Source organism: Dendrobium catenatum, unplaced genomic scaffold (genome assembly GCF_001605985.2).
Source record: "Dendrobium catenatum unplaced genomic scaffold, ASM160598v2 fragScaff_scaffold_390, whole genome shotgun sequence".
NCBI classification, from domain to species: domain Eukaryota; kingdom Viridiplantae; phylum Streptophyta; class Magnoliopsida; order Asparagales; family Orchidaceae; genus Dendrobium; species Dendrobium catenatum.
Window position 1 is genome coordinate 7,140,129 of NW_021318852.1, and position 17,437 is coordinate 7,157,565.

The following is a 17,437-nucleotide window of genomic DNA, read 5'->3' on the forward strand; positions in this document are numbered from 1 at the left end:
AGCCAAGTTCTCCGCTCTTCTCCGCGCATGGATTGTTGCGTGCCCACGGCGGTAATGGAGATCTCCACTTGCTTATTTCAAAACTTCAGTAGGGATTTTTCTTGTTTCCCATTCTTTTTAATTCCTTTTCCAGTAAATCAATTCGTTGTTGCAGGCCTATTTACCAGTAACTTGTACGAGGAAAGGCAATAACCGAGAAATGTTGAAGACTTTCAGACATATCTGCTTTGCCAAAAATCGTGGATTTGGTACCGATCCCACAAAGAGAAGGAAGGTTCGTTTTTTTATAGGTTTTGGTTTGAAGGACCGTTTTTTTTTTTCCGGTTTTGTTAAGAACATCTTGTTAACTGCCTTTGGGCAGTAAAATAAACGGGAAACAATAATTTTCTTGATTCTTCTAAAAAATTACTTTATAAAAGTTATTTTTTTTTGAAAAACAGAATTAAAACTGTGGTTTACAAATGACTTTAAAAAAAGTTTGACTATAAAAACAGGGAAAGTATGAGCTGCTCCAAATGAAACCATGAAGTGCTTAAGCTATGCTGTTTAGGCTCCGTCGAGTCCATCGAACTTTCAAACTGCGTGTTGAGATTGAGATTAGTGCCTTATAGAATTATTCATAAAATTTTGTTCAGAATAGTTGCTTTGGAGATTAGGGATTATAAAGAAGATGAAGAGAAAGAGGGAAGAGGAATTAAATGAACAGTCACAAAATGGCGAAGGCTTCTTTTCTTATTTGGTCGCTAAGTCAATTCGTGCACTTGGAGCACTTTGTATTTGGGTGATTTTTCTCCTATTGTTATTCGTAGAGGTCATTAGGGTCTTAAAAGGCCAAAAATTCACTCTATTATTAAAAGGGGCATGAATAAGGAACATAGGAGCACACATCACGCAGAGCTCCAATGCTCTTCCGTAAGTCCATTATCACTTGTACATCTTCCTGCTGTGATCAGGTTGGCTGATGATAGAGAGGACTTGTTGTTTATGGCCATTGCCAAGATGTTAGAGAGTGGTGGCCATGTGGAAGTTGTTGAGAAGTAGGTACGGTAGGATGGATATTTACTCATCGTTGTGGAGGCGCCAATGAGGAGTGATTAGATGTTAGCAATTGAGTGGCCTCAATGAGGAGTGATTAGATGTTAGCAATTGAGTGGCCTATAGGGCAGTATGGATGTTCACGACAGTTATGGAGGCATTGGAGGGTAGTGGCCATGAATCAATTGCAAGGAGGTAGACTTGGTTTTGATTGACTATAAGTTGTCGGGGTATGTTTTTCTTAGTCTATCAGGCGTTGAGAAGGTTACCATTCTTATTTAATTGTTAGCTTTTTGCGTTGGTTATTTAAATTTCAATTATGACTACAAAATAAGATGTTAGTTAGTTAATGATAGATGTTGCTTGAATTTAAAATTGTATAAATTATTTCACGTGTGTAATCTATATTTAAAAAATAATTTATTTATTTTTATTACATATCTGTATCATTATTATTTTATTTAAGTAATAAGTAAATAACTTTATCAAGGTTCGACTCTGGGTTAAATTTCGGGTGAACCATCAAACCTCAAACTTCCCTTTTTCTATTTCAATGCCTAATCCAATTTGCGGAACCGTTCTATTACCTTGTTCACTCATTATACTAACTTTTTGAGGTAGAACAATATTCATCATTTTGTGAAGATTGAAATGTAGTGGTAGAGGAGTAGAAAATTCCTTTTCTCTTTGATGGAAGTCTGATTTATCTATAGTTTTTTTTTCCTATTCATTTCTTTCTCTTTCCACCTTAGAAAGTTTTAGATGCTTTACTTGGTCAAAGATATGTAATGCATTCCTTAGGAAATAAAAGTATAGAAATCAAGTTACTTGATTTTACCGGTCATTAAGTACTTGATCTAATTTAGCTAATTCTTATACATTGCTTTGATTTTTCTTTAGGAAAGTATAAAGACTCCAAAGGAGAACGTATCTACTTCATCCGATCCAAGGTATCTTGAAGGATTGTTTTATCTTGTACAAGATCTCATGAATTTCTCCAACATACTTCACTTATTCAGTTTATTTATATTTCACTATTCTGTTGCTTATGATTATGTGGTATATTACCTTTTTATATGGCTTGAAGTGCAGTTAATTGTACATAGGACCTTTCTAAGAACTAATGCAGATGTCTTGTACGATAAGGTTTTTTTTTGTCTTGGTTCATGGAGATTTATATATGTGGATCTTGTAGATTTATATACTTGGATCTTGTGTAAAAGATTAAATGGCTCTAGACTTTTCAGGTGTGCCTATTTTAGTCCCAGATTTTCAAATGTATTCAATTTAGTACCTCAACTGATCACATATGAACCAAATTGCTCCTATTGTCAACTTTGCCATTTCCTTGGATGGAAATTAGTTGAGAGAAGCTTTCCATGCAGACATTTTGAATGTTTAAAGGTAATCTCACTATTTAATATTTAGTCAAAGTAATGTAATTGATCACATGAAGTCCAAAATACCCTCATAGAAAGCATTCCTCCATCAAATTTCATCCTAAGAAATGATAAATTTTATGTTATAATTAAATTGGTTCAAATTTGATCAATTGAGGAGCTAAATTGAACACTTCAAACAGTCTAAGATTAAAATGAATACATTTAAAAAGTTTATTGATCATTTTGGTCATTTATTATGTGGACCATACACTTGTTGCTATTGTTTCTCAAAATTTGTTTGGATTCATGCCATGTAGGTCTACTTTGGAAGCTATGCAATTGTTGAGAGGTTTGATAGAGAATTATGAGAAAGTAAGGAGGATCATCGTATGATATTTTATTGATTTAGAGAAAACATATGATAAAGTTCTAACAGATTTGATCTGGAGAGTTCTAAAAAAGAAAAGAGTTTATTATGCTTATATTCTAGTGATTAAGGATATATAAAAGAGCTATTACTTATGTTAAAAAGTTAGGCGGTTTGATCAAATATTTTCCTATTTCAGTTGGATTACATCAAGGATTACCTTTAAACCCATATCTTTATGCTTTGGTCATGGATGCTCTTACTAGACATTTGCAAGAGGATGTACCTTGTACCTTGGTGTATGCTTTTTGTTGATGACATCCTTCTTGTTGATAAGATTAGAGATGGAGTTGTTGAAAAACTTGAATTATTGATGTCAATCTTAGAGTATAAATGTTTTTGTTTGAGTAGATTTAAAATCGAATACATGGAGTGTAATTTTTGTAGTAATTGATCTAGTGGTGGGATAGTGACATTGGACGATCAAGCCATAAAAAAAGAGTGCACATTTTAGATATCTTGGGTCTATTGGTCAAAGCGATGGTTAAATAGATGGATATATTATTAGATAATTGATGTTGGATGGTTGAAATGAAGGAATGCATTGGGCTTGTTATGCAATAGAAAAGTACTATTCAAACTTAAGAGAAAATTTTATAAGATGGTGGTGAGACCTGCAATACTTAATGGCATAGGGGATGTTAGAAGTGAGGTATAAAATTAAGTGTTGCAGAGATGGGGATGCTCAGGTGGATGAGTGGCTTTGTGAGAAGAATGCGAAATGAGTATAAGCATGAAAAGATTGGAGTAGCTCTTGTGGAAGAAAAAGATTAGAGAGGTTTCCTTAGATAGTTTGGCCACATAAAACTTTGGCCTTCCAATGACCCTATTAGGAGAGTAGATGTATTATATTCGACCAATGTTAAAAAAGGTAGGGGTAGAGGTAGACCTAAAAAGACTTTGTTAAAAGTATTAAAAAGGACATTTTTTTATTAGATTTAAATGAGAATTTAACTTTTAATAGGAGACAATGGAGAAAAAGGATTCATGTAGCCGGCACCACGTAGTAGGATAAAGGTTTGTTGTTTTATGTGGAACATACATGTTTAAATTTAAGGTTTAAACTATGTAGGCCTTGAATTATTGTAATGCAAGTTGAAGTTGATCTTTCTTTCCTCCTCTATAGATCATGCTATTATCTTTTCTATATAGAACAGTTCATATGATATTGCTTTAACGCTGCCTTTAACATATGATTTATAGTTGTGACTTTGATAGCAACTTCACAATCTCAATTACAGCATCAATAACGAGTTCTACTAAAGTTAATATTCCCATCTGCAATTCCAATCCACTTTTTTTTGTTTTTCTTGTTACAAGTCCATGAATTAGATGTGTTGAAGGATGTGAAATAAATCATTAGAGTTCCAAGTTGATGACATGATATGAAGAATATGCATGATAATGCTCTCAGAACTTTTGTAAATCTAACCTTGAATAATAAAATTGCAAAACTAACCTTGAATAATAAACTAGCCGTCGGTTACTACAAGTCTATGGTGGAAAACTAAGCTTGGCTGCTTCTCTCCTTTTTTTTACCCACCAAATGAATTTATTCACTAATCGGGCCAAAAGAATCAAGGGAAAAACTATCATCCTTAAATTTGCTCAATTAGAAAGTTTAAAATCTGTCTTAAATAAGTACTACAAGTTTCATATGTCTTCCACACCCAATTCTGATCAAATATAGCTGCCATTTTCTTTAACCCCCAAATGTTATTTTTCTGTATAAATGACAAGGGGGTATGAGTGAGATTTGTGTAGTAATAGATGTAGTTGGGTTTTGTGACTTTGATCGATCAAGGTTGGAGTAGCTCCAGTGGCATATAAGATTAGAGAAATTCGCCTTAGATGGCTTGGCCACATAAAACGGCGGCCTACCAATGACCCGGTTAGGAGAGTAGATGTATTAGATTTGACCTATGTTAGGAAAGGTAGAGGTAGACCTAAAAATACTTGGTTAGAGAATATTAGAAACGACATTTCTTTATTAAATCTAAATGAGAATTTGACTCTTTACATGACACAATGGAGAAAAATGATTCATGTAGTTGACCCCACGCAGTGAGATAAATGCTCGATGTTGTTGTTGTTGCTGCTTGTTATAACAACTGAGGTGACATGTGGCACAATTTTAATTAACATGCACGTTAGTCTTATTCAATTGTGGTGCTCTTTGTCCTATTAGGGGAAGCAATGATATGTACTTAATAAATATTGGTCTTTACCCTTTAATTCTAAATTATTTACTATTTCTCAATTGACCAAGTTTAAATTAGCCTTTATAATTTTCGTTAAACCCTAATTGGGAATTCTTTTAGTAAGTAATCTGCCCTAAGTGGGAATTGCTTGGAGCATCTTTCTTGCTAATTCCAAGTTTTTTTTGGGTATTCTAGTACTTAGAGTCGGCATTTCCTTACTTGTATAACTTATGTAATAAAATGGTCAGACCTCTTTACTGTAGTCCAATTATTTAGCGAACACTTCATAGTAGCTTATTTTTAAGAAATGCATATGTATAGAAATTATATTATGAAATAAATAAAATTGTATAATGCTAAATATATTTTTACACTAATTATTTTCATGGTGCACAATAGCTTTTAAATATATTGCATCTATTTATAATGTTATATAATATATATAATTTATTAAACATAGCAATTATATGTAACTTATAATGTAATATATAAATTTAAATTATCATTGATATAAATAGTGAAGCAAAGTATACAATAAATTGTTAAAATCCCAACTATTCCTTGACACTTGATCCCACTACCAGGATGAGAATCTGTGAGAGGCTCATCTGGATCACGCCAATCTCTGTTAATCCTAGCCATATGATGCAGGACTACGTATGAATGCAATCAATTCATTAGGAATTTGCACAACTCTTTATTAGAAATAAAATGAAGAAACCACTAGCATCCTAAAACAACGAATAAAACAAGAAACGGGTTACACCTGCTTAGGCTAAATCACATAACCAGATAATTGAAAAAACTTTAGAAATAAATTAGTAAATCACTTTATGCCGAAATAGTAGTTTCAATACAATCTTTAATCTAACAACGAGAATTAATCAGCACCATTCCTGTTAACGGCGAATGGCGCACCATGGCGCAAAGGTCCCTTTAGAGCTATGACGCATAGCGCACAGCGCGGCGCGCGCCATTTTGAACATGGCGCAAACTATATAAAAATTATAAAATAATAAGCATGGATACGGAATATTATTAAAAATGAAAGACAACCATAACATATATAAGTTCGACTAAGTAACATCCAAATATCTCATAATTCAAATATCATAATCTTTTTTTTTTAAAGACCAAATAAAAATTTAATCTACTCTTCTTGGGAATTATCATCATCAGCAAATGTTAAAAAAGCTTCATTATCTTCATCAACATTGTCTCCTACTTCATAATCCTCTTCATCACATGACTCATCATTATTTTCAATAGCAACATCATTCCTAATTGAAGATTCATTCTCTTTTCCTTTAGATCTTTTCATAATATTGTCCAAGAAACATAATATGCAGGCTGCTGGGGGTCCAAGGGGGCGCTGCCCCCTGGCGGGGTTCTCGACCGAGCGGTACTGAGTGTGTACCTAGTTGTACCGAGCGGTACCGAGCATGTACCGAGCTGTATCGAGCATGTACCGAGCTGTACCGAGCATGTACCGAGCGGTACCAAGCGGTATTGAGCATGTACCTAGCGGTACCGAGCGTGTACCGAGCGGTACCGAGCATTTACACAGCGGTATTGAGCATGTACCAAGTGGTACCGAGCGTGTACATAGCGGTACCGAGCAAGTACATAGCGGTACCGAGCGGTATCCAGCATATACATAGAGATACTGAGCATTTACTTAGCGGTACTGAGCATGTACCTAGCGATACCAAGCATACTTGTTAAGTTGTAAATTCTTGTGAGAAAAAGCCATGCAAAACAACAGAGTTGTGCGGAATAGACGGAGGTTGCAAATCGGAGTCAGCTGGTAAGATTTTTGATTGGAACAGACGAAGGAGGGGGCGGATTTGGCGGAAGCACCGCTTTGCGGGACGATTCGACGGAAACAACGACTTCAAATTCGGGACAGATTCTGCTGGATTCGGCGTAAGCAGCGAATGCAACAAATAGAAAACAAAAAACTTCGACTTGGGGACTGCGGGATGTGTTCGGCGGATGCTACAAACAGAAAATCTTTCGTGAAATTAGGCCAACGAATAGTCGTTTATCTTAAAATATAGATATATTTTTAATTATAAAGAATATTCATAAGTATACTAAAATTTAAAAATAATTTGGCGCGCTATTTTGCGTCGTGCGCAATGCGCTATGGCTCACATATGGCGCAAATAGCGCGCGCTATTTTAAACACATGCGCCTCGCCATGAACATAGCGCCGTAGGTGCGCCGCATCGCGCTGTGCGCCATGGCGCGCGCTATTTTGCGCCATTGACAACTATGATCATGACAGAGGTGCACTCAAAACCCTACATTTACTAAGCTTAGCATGAGCAGTAGGAGTCGTCCTTTGTGACTACAATCAAATACAGGAGAAGATTAGATTAAAAAAATGTATTGAAAGGGGAAAAGATAACCTCTCGTCAAGGAGCAGTGGAGATCCTCCACTCAACACCTTCAAAATGCTCGTCGATTGCTTCTACTAACGTGTCCAGAATGCGTTTTAGGTAGTCTTCGACGGTGTGGTCAATTCTCGTATTAACGTCAAAGAAAGTTGACTGAAGAATATCTTTGAAGCCGTCCTCGTCGAAGGTTAAGCCGTATTCAGTTTCTGGATCCGCCATTCATAGGGATTAATGGTCGAAGTTTTCCCATGGTAGCAAGCACTCTTGAAGATTATCGAAGGAAGGAGGGGCAATAAGTTCTCTTCAATTTGAGGTGAAGAAACAACCCCAAACCTCCTCCAAAATCTGAAAACAATTTCAGATTTGTAATCCAAAATGTGAGAGAAAAATTCAGATTTCTCTAATTAGAAGATAGAGATTTTGGAGGGAGAACTAAGGATTAGAATTCAAGTGGGGAATTAATGAAGAGGAGAGAGTTTGAAAGAGAGAGGGGGCGGGTATGGGAGGCTAGGCCGGCAGCAATGAAGAGGGAGTAGGGAATTTCTTTCCAAAACGTAAGACTTGATTTTGGAAAGAAATAATGAGGTTTGTGGGAATTGAAAATTTCGGCCAAAGGGAATAAAGAGGATTTGAATTATTTCCAAAGGAGTCACTTGAGTTTTGGAAATAATTCCAAAAATGAATCTCATGGGGCCGGCGGCTTAGAGGCCAGGGGAAAGAAAAATTGGAAGCTTTTAATGCTTCCTTAGATTTGGGAAATTAAATTAAGAATGAAAGATCTCATCCTTAATTAATTTAAAATTCAAAAGGGCAAGATTTTGAAAACTTTCCAAAAATAACTTTCTTAAATTAGGAAAGAATTTTCAAAATTCAAGATAATTTGAAATTTGAAAATTGAAATTAGGCTTCCCAGATTTAAAGTGAGCTATTTATGGAAGGTGTTTAAAGAGGGAAATTTGAATTTGGTGGGGGGAGAGAGGAGGGGTGGGCCGGCGGGTTGGTTGGGAGCTTTGGGTAGGGTGTTGGCCGTGGGGTGGTAAGGGGATGAGAGGGGCTCGGGTGAGGTGGGGAAACCGGCGGCTTGGTGAGGGGGAGAGGTGAAAGGAAGGGAAGAAAAGATACAAGAACGGAACCACGAACCCGACTTATCTAGGTTGGCGGGTATTGCGCCAATCTCCCTCTCCTAGGGATCTCCAAAGTTCTCTCAAAAAACTCTCAAATGCTCTCAAACACAAGCGCGGAAAAATTTCATCATAATCATTCATTACCTTGAAAATTACAACATGAGGCTATAAATAGCCAAGTACATGGGACTCATGAAAATAAAAGACAAAATTGCCTTCCGGGCTTACATATGACATCTCTCACTAAAAGGGTACAACTGGAAAACAAATACACAATACTAAAAAAAAAAACATAAATAAGAAAATAACATAAATAACTCAAGAGTACAAAGACTCGATCGTGGCCGTAGATCGGCGGCCACGCCTCTGATAAACCTTCCACGAACTGATGTTCCCATCACCATCCCTTAACACTTGTTCCCATGGCCAGGATGGGAATCCATGGGAGCTCTCTTGGATCATGTCGATCTCTTTCCATATTTGGGTGGCCGATTTAGGAAGGATTATATTAGGGCGTGCATGCTAATGCAATTCTTTGTTTCTTTATTAAGATATCATGTATAGATATATAAATAGGGATAATTTTGTATAATAAAATGAAACCTTTTTCTCTCTCCAATTCTCTGAATATAACATGGTATCAGAGCCAGATTCCCACCACCAGCCTTCATTGCTGGAATTCTATGTAATATTGATCCTTCTACCGGCCTTCATTGACCAAATTATGAGGAATATAAGTTCCTACCACCGGCCTTCATTGCTAGAATTCTGGGGACCTTCGTGCATCCAAGACCAAGGGGAGATCGAGCGGTAGGGTTCCTCTTGCGTGTGACGTCCAGAGTCGACCGAGCAGAAGAGAGCACAGGACCTCCTCCTATGTGTGTCTTAAAAGAGCCGAGAGTTCCCTCTCATGTGGGGCAGGGACAAGCAAGAGTGCAAGACTTGCACTCCCTCCTACGACTAGACCGGTGTGATGCCCCAGAATCAAATAGTGAAAGGATTCGTCTGACATTCTGATCGAACTCCATTCCAGTTGCCTTGCTCGGACCTGAAAATTTAAACCACATATAATGAGCTTACAAAGCCCAGCAGGTCACCAAAGCCTACAACTGAAATCAAAGCACGGCAATGCTATCAATATGCAGGTCAATAAAATCAAGTCAATCAATGGTCAATGGGTCTATGCAATGCGGAAATCCAGTCAATGAAATCAAGTCTATACAGCGGAAATCAAATCAGCAGTAAAAACATCGATAAATCAATACGTCTCAGCAATCAAATCAATAAGTGCTCCTAGTCAATGTCCAATCAACGTAGTAGTGTCTATCAATCTATACTATCTATACTATCAGGTCAATCAACCGTGTCGTCTAATCAATTCATCGAATCTATATCATCTATTCAATCAATATAAATCTATATATCATATGTTCAATCAATAAAGAAATCCATAAAGCTCAAAATCAATGCCTCAATCAAAGCTCTACAGTCTCTATCTATTGCTATCGATAACATCAATACGGTCATCTAGTCGTCTTACTTAGCGTATCCATCTATAACATCAATCACATCAATATAAAGGAATCATCTCAATCGATAAAGCATTTTCCAGTCAATTATCTATAAGCAAGGAAATCCATCGAACAATCGAATCAACTCAATAAATCAACCTCTATACAATGAAATCGTCAGGTCAATTGAAATCAATACAATCAGCTCCCTAAAGAAATCTATTCTACGATAAATCAATAACCTATCAGGATCTGTCGTATCAATAATATCCATATGTCAATATCATATCTATATCAATGTCTATATCGGTCTCTATCAATCGATACAATCTATACCAATATCAGTGTCAATATCTATAAATCATTACAACATCTATCAGTGCCAATATCTATGAATCAATACGCAGAATCCATATCAATATCGGTGCCAGTGAATCAATACAATCTATATCAATTTCAGTGTCAATCTCTATGAATCAATAGCAAAAAGGCACAAATTCCAAATCTCACCAAATTACAGAAGAATATCGATGACATCAATACAAGACTATTGTCCTATAGAAACCAAATCAAATCAAGTCCTGATATTCTTCTATTCGATTAAAATCGCGTAGAATCAATTCCGACCGGTAAAATCGTCGTAGAATACAGTCAAATCGTGTACAATAATCATATCTATAACATACTAAAAGTTGTGCGGTGAAAGTTGTGTCAAATCAAAATCACGTCGAAAAGTCGACTACGAAAACACAAAACAGATCATAACTCAGTCAAAACTCAATATCTTTGAAAACAGAAATAGGGTTCGGAGTCCTTACCACGAGATCTTCACTTTTCCCAACAGCAGCGTCGGACGAAAAACGCTCCGCGGCCTCCAAAACCAGGTTTCCTCTTTTTCCCTTTCTCTTTCTCTCTCCTCAAATCAGATATTTTGATTTTTAAAATATTTTCTCTCTCATCAAAACGATCTCATTCTCATATATCATTTGTCTGATCGGCCCGGCCGATCGCCAAATCGTCCCGGGACGATCAGACCAGAAAAATCGTCCTGGACGGTTCCCAGAACTATTCTCAGGCCGATATTTTCTACAGTGCCGATCGGCCTGGACGATCCTGAGAGGAAAAATCCAAATCAGAGAGGAACAGTAAGGGAACGAGGTCTCACAACCGGAGGGATCAGAGGCCTTGCATGCACTTGTACTGGTCGATTGAACATGAGTCTATCGGATGACCTGGGAAGGAGGAGATCTGCATGCTAAGTGCTGAATCATTTGAGATGTGTTTTTTTGTTCCTGTCCTTGAAGCTTGTAGCAAACTATAAATATAAATATTTTTCTTTTTTTACTATCGTGCCTTTATTGTTGGCCTTCTCTTGAGAATCGAGAGGGGGACAGGCCCGAATGATAATTAATCCACTTTCCCTGCTATCACATTAGCGATCTTTATTGTCATTTCTGATATCTTAAGGGCATCTGTTTAACGCAGCCTCATTGCTGCGCTGTACCTTACATGCTTGATTGAGATAGCTTTCATCATTATCCTTCGCTGCAATAACGTTGAATTTAATTCCTCCTAAAGCTTTGACCAAATGAAGAAATCTATGGTGAACCAAGCCACTTGATAACTCTACCTCTCTGGGACTAATTACTAAGCTAGGAATGACAAATCTATGTTCCCCAGCTTGAGGGGGAGTGTTAAATCCCAGCCGTCCCTTAGCCCTTGATCCCACGACCAACATGGGGATTCGTGGGAGGATCACTTGTTAAATCCCAGCCATTCCTTACCCCTTGATCCTATGGCCAACATTGGGATCTGTGGGAGGCTCACCTAGATTACGCCAATATCCTTCCATATTCGGGTGGCTGATTTAAGAAGGATTATATTAGGACAATTATGCATGATTCCATAATAATTTGTTTCTTTATTAAGATATCTTGTATAGATATATAAATAGGGATAGTTTTGTGTAATAAAAATAAGCATTTTCTCTCTCTAATTCTCTAATTCTCTGAATTTAACATGGTATCAGAGCTAGATTTCCATCACCAACTTTCATTGTTAGAATTTTGAGGAATACAGGTTACCACCATCGGCCTTCATTGCTGGAATTCTGAGAAATATAGGTTCCTACCCTGGCCTTCATTGTCAGAATTTCGAGGAATACAGGTTCTCACCATCAACCTTCTTTGTCGGAATTCTGATGACCTTCATGCATCTAAGACTGAGTATAGATCGAGCGGGAGGGCTCTTCTTGCATGAGACATCTAGAGTCGACCGAGCAGAAGCGAGCGCAGGACCTCCTTCTACATGTATCTGGAAAGAGCTGAGAGTTCCCTTTCATGCGGGGGCAGGGACAAGCAAGAGTGCAAGACTTGTACTCCCTCCTACAATCACTCCTACAGTCATACTAGAGGGATCAGAAGCTTTGCTTACACATGTACTGGATGATCGAATATGAGTCTGCTCAGATGGAGTCGGATGACCTAGGATGGAGGAGATCTGTGTGCTGAGTACTGAGTTGCTTGAGACACGTGTTTCTGCGCCTGTACTTGAAGCTTGTTGTAACCCTTAAAATAATTTTTTTCCTTTTGTATTGCCATGCCTTCATTGTTGGGTTTCCCTTGAGAATAGAGAGAGAGAGAGATCGACTTGAAGGATAATTAATCCACTTTCCCTGTTGTATCACCACTTGCCTTTATTGCCATTTCCGGTATCTTGAGGGCTACTGTTCAATGTAGCCTTCATTGCTGCCCTGCACCTTGCAAGCTTAATTGAGATAGCCTTCATTGCTATCCTTTGCCATAATAATGTTTGAAGCTAATTCCTCCCAAAGCTTTCACCAAATAAAGAACACTATGACGCACCAAGAGACCTGATAACTCTATTTTTTTGGCACTAATTACCAAGGGAATGTCAGATTTGTATTCCCCAACTCGAGAAGTGTTGAAATCCCAATTGTCCCTTGACAATTGATCCCACAACCGGGATGGGAATCCGTGGGAGGCTTATTTGGATCACGCCGATCTCTGTTAAATCCCAATAGTCCCTTGACACTTCATTCCACAACCAGGATGGGAATTCATGGGAGGCTCACCTGGATTAAGTTGATCTCCTTCCATATTTCGGTGGCTGATTTATGAAGGATTTTATTAGGGTAATTATGCATGATTCTAAAATTATTTATTTCTTTATTAAGATATATTGTTTAGATCTATAAATAAAGATAATTTGTATAATAAAATGAAGTTTTTTTCCTTTCCAATTCTCCGAATTTAACATAATTAAATTATACTAAATATATGATTATTATAAATCAACAAATGCTATTCAAATTATCTTTTTTTATTTCATAAATCATATAAAAACAAATGATGATTAAAATTATCATTTGGGTCCATTTGTAATCGCTTTCAGACTTTGCTTTCATAAAAATGTATAATACAAGCATTATAAAACGACTGATTTTGATGAAAAAATGTATAATATAATTTATTTATATTGTTTTTATTTTGTAGTTGACAGTATACAATAATTTTATTTAATTCTTTTCAAAATTTTATGATAATGTATTTGTTTTCAGAAATTTTTTAGGCTAGTAAAATTTTATGTTCATTTGCATGGCGTGTTTACTGGTGTCTAATACCTTGACTTATTCTTATTTGTATTTTGTCTATGAGTATATTTATGATTTACTTTGAGTTCAAACAATAACAATGATTAAATTGAATGTTACATATGAAAATAGAAAGCAAACAACTATTATATTGTCTTTGTGCATCCCTGGATGGTTGCAGCCTGCAACTGTGATAGCAGAATTGCTGAAATTCTGCTCTGTTCGATCCTAGTTAATATGTAGGAAAGCTAGATTAAGATGGCCAATAATGATTTTTTTGTTCCTAGAGATAGAGTTGACGAGTATGGATGAAGAAGAAGAGAAATAGGAGGAAATACTAATGCCAACAACAACAAGCCTTTATCCCACTACGTTGGGTCCGCTAAGAAATGCTAATGCCAATTGAATGAAAATGTGTTCTAGTTAATTTCCATTGATCTCAAGGCCTAGTTACAAGTTATAGTTATAAGTTATAACCATCTAATTTTCTAGTAAAGAATTAAGGAAGTTACATTAAATTTAAAATATTATATAGCCTTAAAAACAAGAAATTTAAAATAATTTCTATTCATTCTAGATAAGATATTTCGTAAGTCAACTCCTTATTTAAATTCTTATCACATATTTTTGATAGTTAAAATGAAATTACCTACGAGAATATTCATTGGATTTTTTCTCCTTGATTTGGCTACCCCCTCATTTTCTGAGATTTAGATTGAATTTTGCCTAGATTTTCTCCATACTTAGCTTGATTTATGATGGATTTTCTCTATGTTTGGCTTGCTTTGTAGAGTTAGTTTAGACTTATCTAAACTCCTTGAATAATGGCCAGAAATCCTACTTAAATGGCTTGAATTGTAGAGTTAGTTTTGAATTTTCAAAACTTGAATAAGCTTCAAATTTTGGCTTCCTTGCTGGTTTGGGTGAAATTCATGTTTGAACTTGTTATTTGGGACCCATTTAGTTTGACTGATGCTCCATCTGATGCCATAGACCCACATGCTTTTTTTAAATTTTTATGGATGCTATTGTTCTTGATTTGACATGGCTAAGCCCAATTTTATTTGCTTACGCAAATCAATTTTAATTGGCTGAATTTGAGCTTGAAGAGCCTCTCAGATCATCTAAAGTAATTCCCCTGTGAAGTTTCTAGCAGAATATGGTCTATAAAAACTTTTACTTGATCTTGTAGATCTCTTGTAGAATGGGAGCCTGCTTACTCCTTTTCAAATGCTGTAGTTTGGATGGCGAGTTTTAATAAAATTAGCTGAAGAATCAAGGATCATTCAAGATTATTGGTCTTGATAACATAAGTGCCTTGTCACGTTTTATGGACCCATAATCAGACGAGCATTTTGGCTATGGGATCCCTACTTATATGGCCAGACAAGATGAAAGTGCAAACATCTTCTATGTTCGCTTGTGGATATTTATCCCTATTTATTTCTTCTTTCTTCAAATCTTCTTCTATCCTCCTTTTTTTCCCTCCGTCTTCTATTTTATTCTCTTTTTCATTCTTCCTCTTGTTTTATTTTCTGGTATCATCCTCCCTCCCATGTCGCCTTTACTCTTCCACTTTTGAGAGCCTCTAATAGGCAACCATTAGGCAATTGAACAAATTACCCAAGTTGATTAGCATTTTCAGACACAAATGGAATGCACATAAACAATTACAGACATGTCAATGCATCCATGCATATTATAATTTGCACAGCTGTCACACATACATTGATGCATGCATCTAAGGTACTTAGTATGATTCTATGTGGACCAGGAAGAAGATGCCCTTGTTATTTGCTTTCATTTTTCACAAAGCCCGGCACTATGGATGTTTCACTCTGATTATTTTGTTTTGATGGTTGTTCTTGTTCTTTTTTTCTTTGATTTTTTGTGTTGCCTCTATTTTCTTTCTTTCATCTCTATGGTTGTATTCACTGATTTTCAAAATTGTTTGTTAGATTATATTTAGGCTTCTAAAGTTTTAGCCTAGTAACAATTAGATCCCTCAAATTTTCATCTTTTACCTTCAAGCCTGTTGCATTTAAACTCATTAAGGTGTTACTGCCTTCAGTTATGAACATTAATAAATGATTAATTGATCTATGATATTGTCTCTTTAACATCATGATATTTTCTTAGGTTATTATGCTTTTTCCTCCATGTCCTTGTGCTCATCAATAACTCTTCCCTACTCCATCACCTCTTGAGGACCACAACTCCACGTTACTTGACTGCCAGCTACTCCACCCCTGCCTCTAGCTCTAAATTCTCTCATGGACCACAACTCTCCGTACCCTACTTTCCTATTAACCACACCCTTCCCGTCCATTAACCACTACTTGGCCCATGCCTTTAGAGCCATATTAATGCCATAAAAAGAGTTGACATTGCCTTTACAAGAAAGTACTAATGGACAAATAGAAACAAGGACTCAAGGAAACCATAATGTGCCCTAACGACCAAAGGGCATTATGGTCATTGAATTTTTATTGATGGTTTGGTAATAGTCTAATTTATCGAAAGAACTTGGAAGAAATTGAATTAAAATTTGACTGGTCCAACTGTGGGAAATATAATTTTGAGGGACCTAATTGTTGAGGAACTCAGGTATAATTTGCTCTTTTTTTTTTCAGCAAGTTAGCTTCTGGAGTATCAAGGACGAGAATTAAAGGTAAGTTGTATTCATCTCTATAAATTTGCAATTAATTTACATCATTGATTTTATATGTAAATATCTGTTTTATTCTATGCACGTGATTTGTCTATAAGCTGCACTTACCCATTACTTCCTCTATTTATGTCATGTTTGAAGATCTGAAAGTTTTTTGGGTTGATCTTAGCTGACAAGGACATATATCTTGAAGTTTCTTTTGTTCTTTCTGTAATACATTTTGATTTTTCTAATTTGTTAATAACCTTCGTCATGGTTGCTGTAACATGTTTTCCAGTTACATTCTTTTGCGTTCTTAAAGCTCTGTAGATAATATTAGGGGTGTAAATGAGTTGAGTCGAATCGAGTATCTCCCTAATCGAGCTAAGCTTGTTTAGCTGTTACTGAGCTCGAGCTCATTTACTAAGCTCGAGCTCGGCTCGTTAAAAAAGTCATAGGCTTGAGCTTGACTCGATAGCTCGAGCTCTTTTTGAAAGCTTGAGCTCGATTTCTTAGTTTTAAATTAAAAAATATTTTTTTAGATTTTTAATATATTATTAATTTAAAAGTATTAAAATATATTATATAATATTAATTTAAATTAATTATTAAATATATTTTAATTTAATCAAGCCGCTCAAATAGCTTTCGAGCCGAGCCAGGCTTGAGCTCGAGCTCGAACTCGAACTCATGGCTGGGTAAGCTCGAATTGTGAGCCAACTCGACTCCTTACACCCCTATATAATATTATTGAAATTAATGCCACCAACCCATCTATGGCCCTTTACCAATGGTAGGTGGTTAGCAAGGCTTTTTATGGTTTCATGAAAAACATGTAAAGTTATTGACTGAAAATTCTTCATCTGAAAATATAGGACTTCAACAATACCTAGACATGATGCTGTTTAGTATTAAAGAAAAAAAAAAAACCCAAATTTTTTTGTTCCCTTGAGGAAGGAAATCATAGGTTGGTCCCTTGAGTTTCTTTTCTGTCCTATTATGGTCTACCAATTTGCATATTTGCACTTTTTGGCTCATCCAGTTAACATCACCCCTGAAATTAAGCAGAATAAGTATTTATGTTTCATCCTT

General features: G+C 36.1%; 1 protein-coding gene across 13 annotated transcripts in view; it reads left to right on the plus strand.

Annotated features, from left to right (window-relative positions):
• Window positions 1–6: 6 nt before the first annotated feature.
• LOC110103712 overlaps window positions 7–17,437 on the plus strand; it is a 146,202-nt gene continuing 128,771 nt past the window's right edge. For all 13 annotated transcript variants that reach the window (XR_003700450.1, XR_003700451.1, XR_003700452.1 and 10 more), the window contains exons 1-4: window positions 7–51; window positions 155–274; window positions 1,936–1,985; window positions 16,329–16,366. Coding sequence is in view for 6 of the 13 variants with exons in the window: in XM_028694061.1 (XP_028549894.1) it covers window positions 28–51; window positions 155–274; window positions 1,936–1,985; window positions 16,329–16,366 (232 nt within the window). In the remaining 7 variants the exon portion in view is untranslated. The remainder of the gene's footprint in view (window positions 52–154; window positions 275–1,935; window positions 1,986–16,328; window positions 16,367–17,437) is intronic.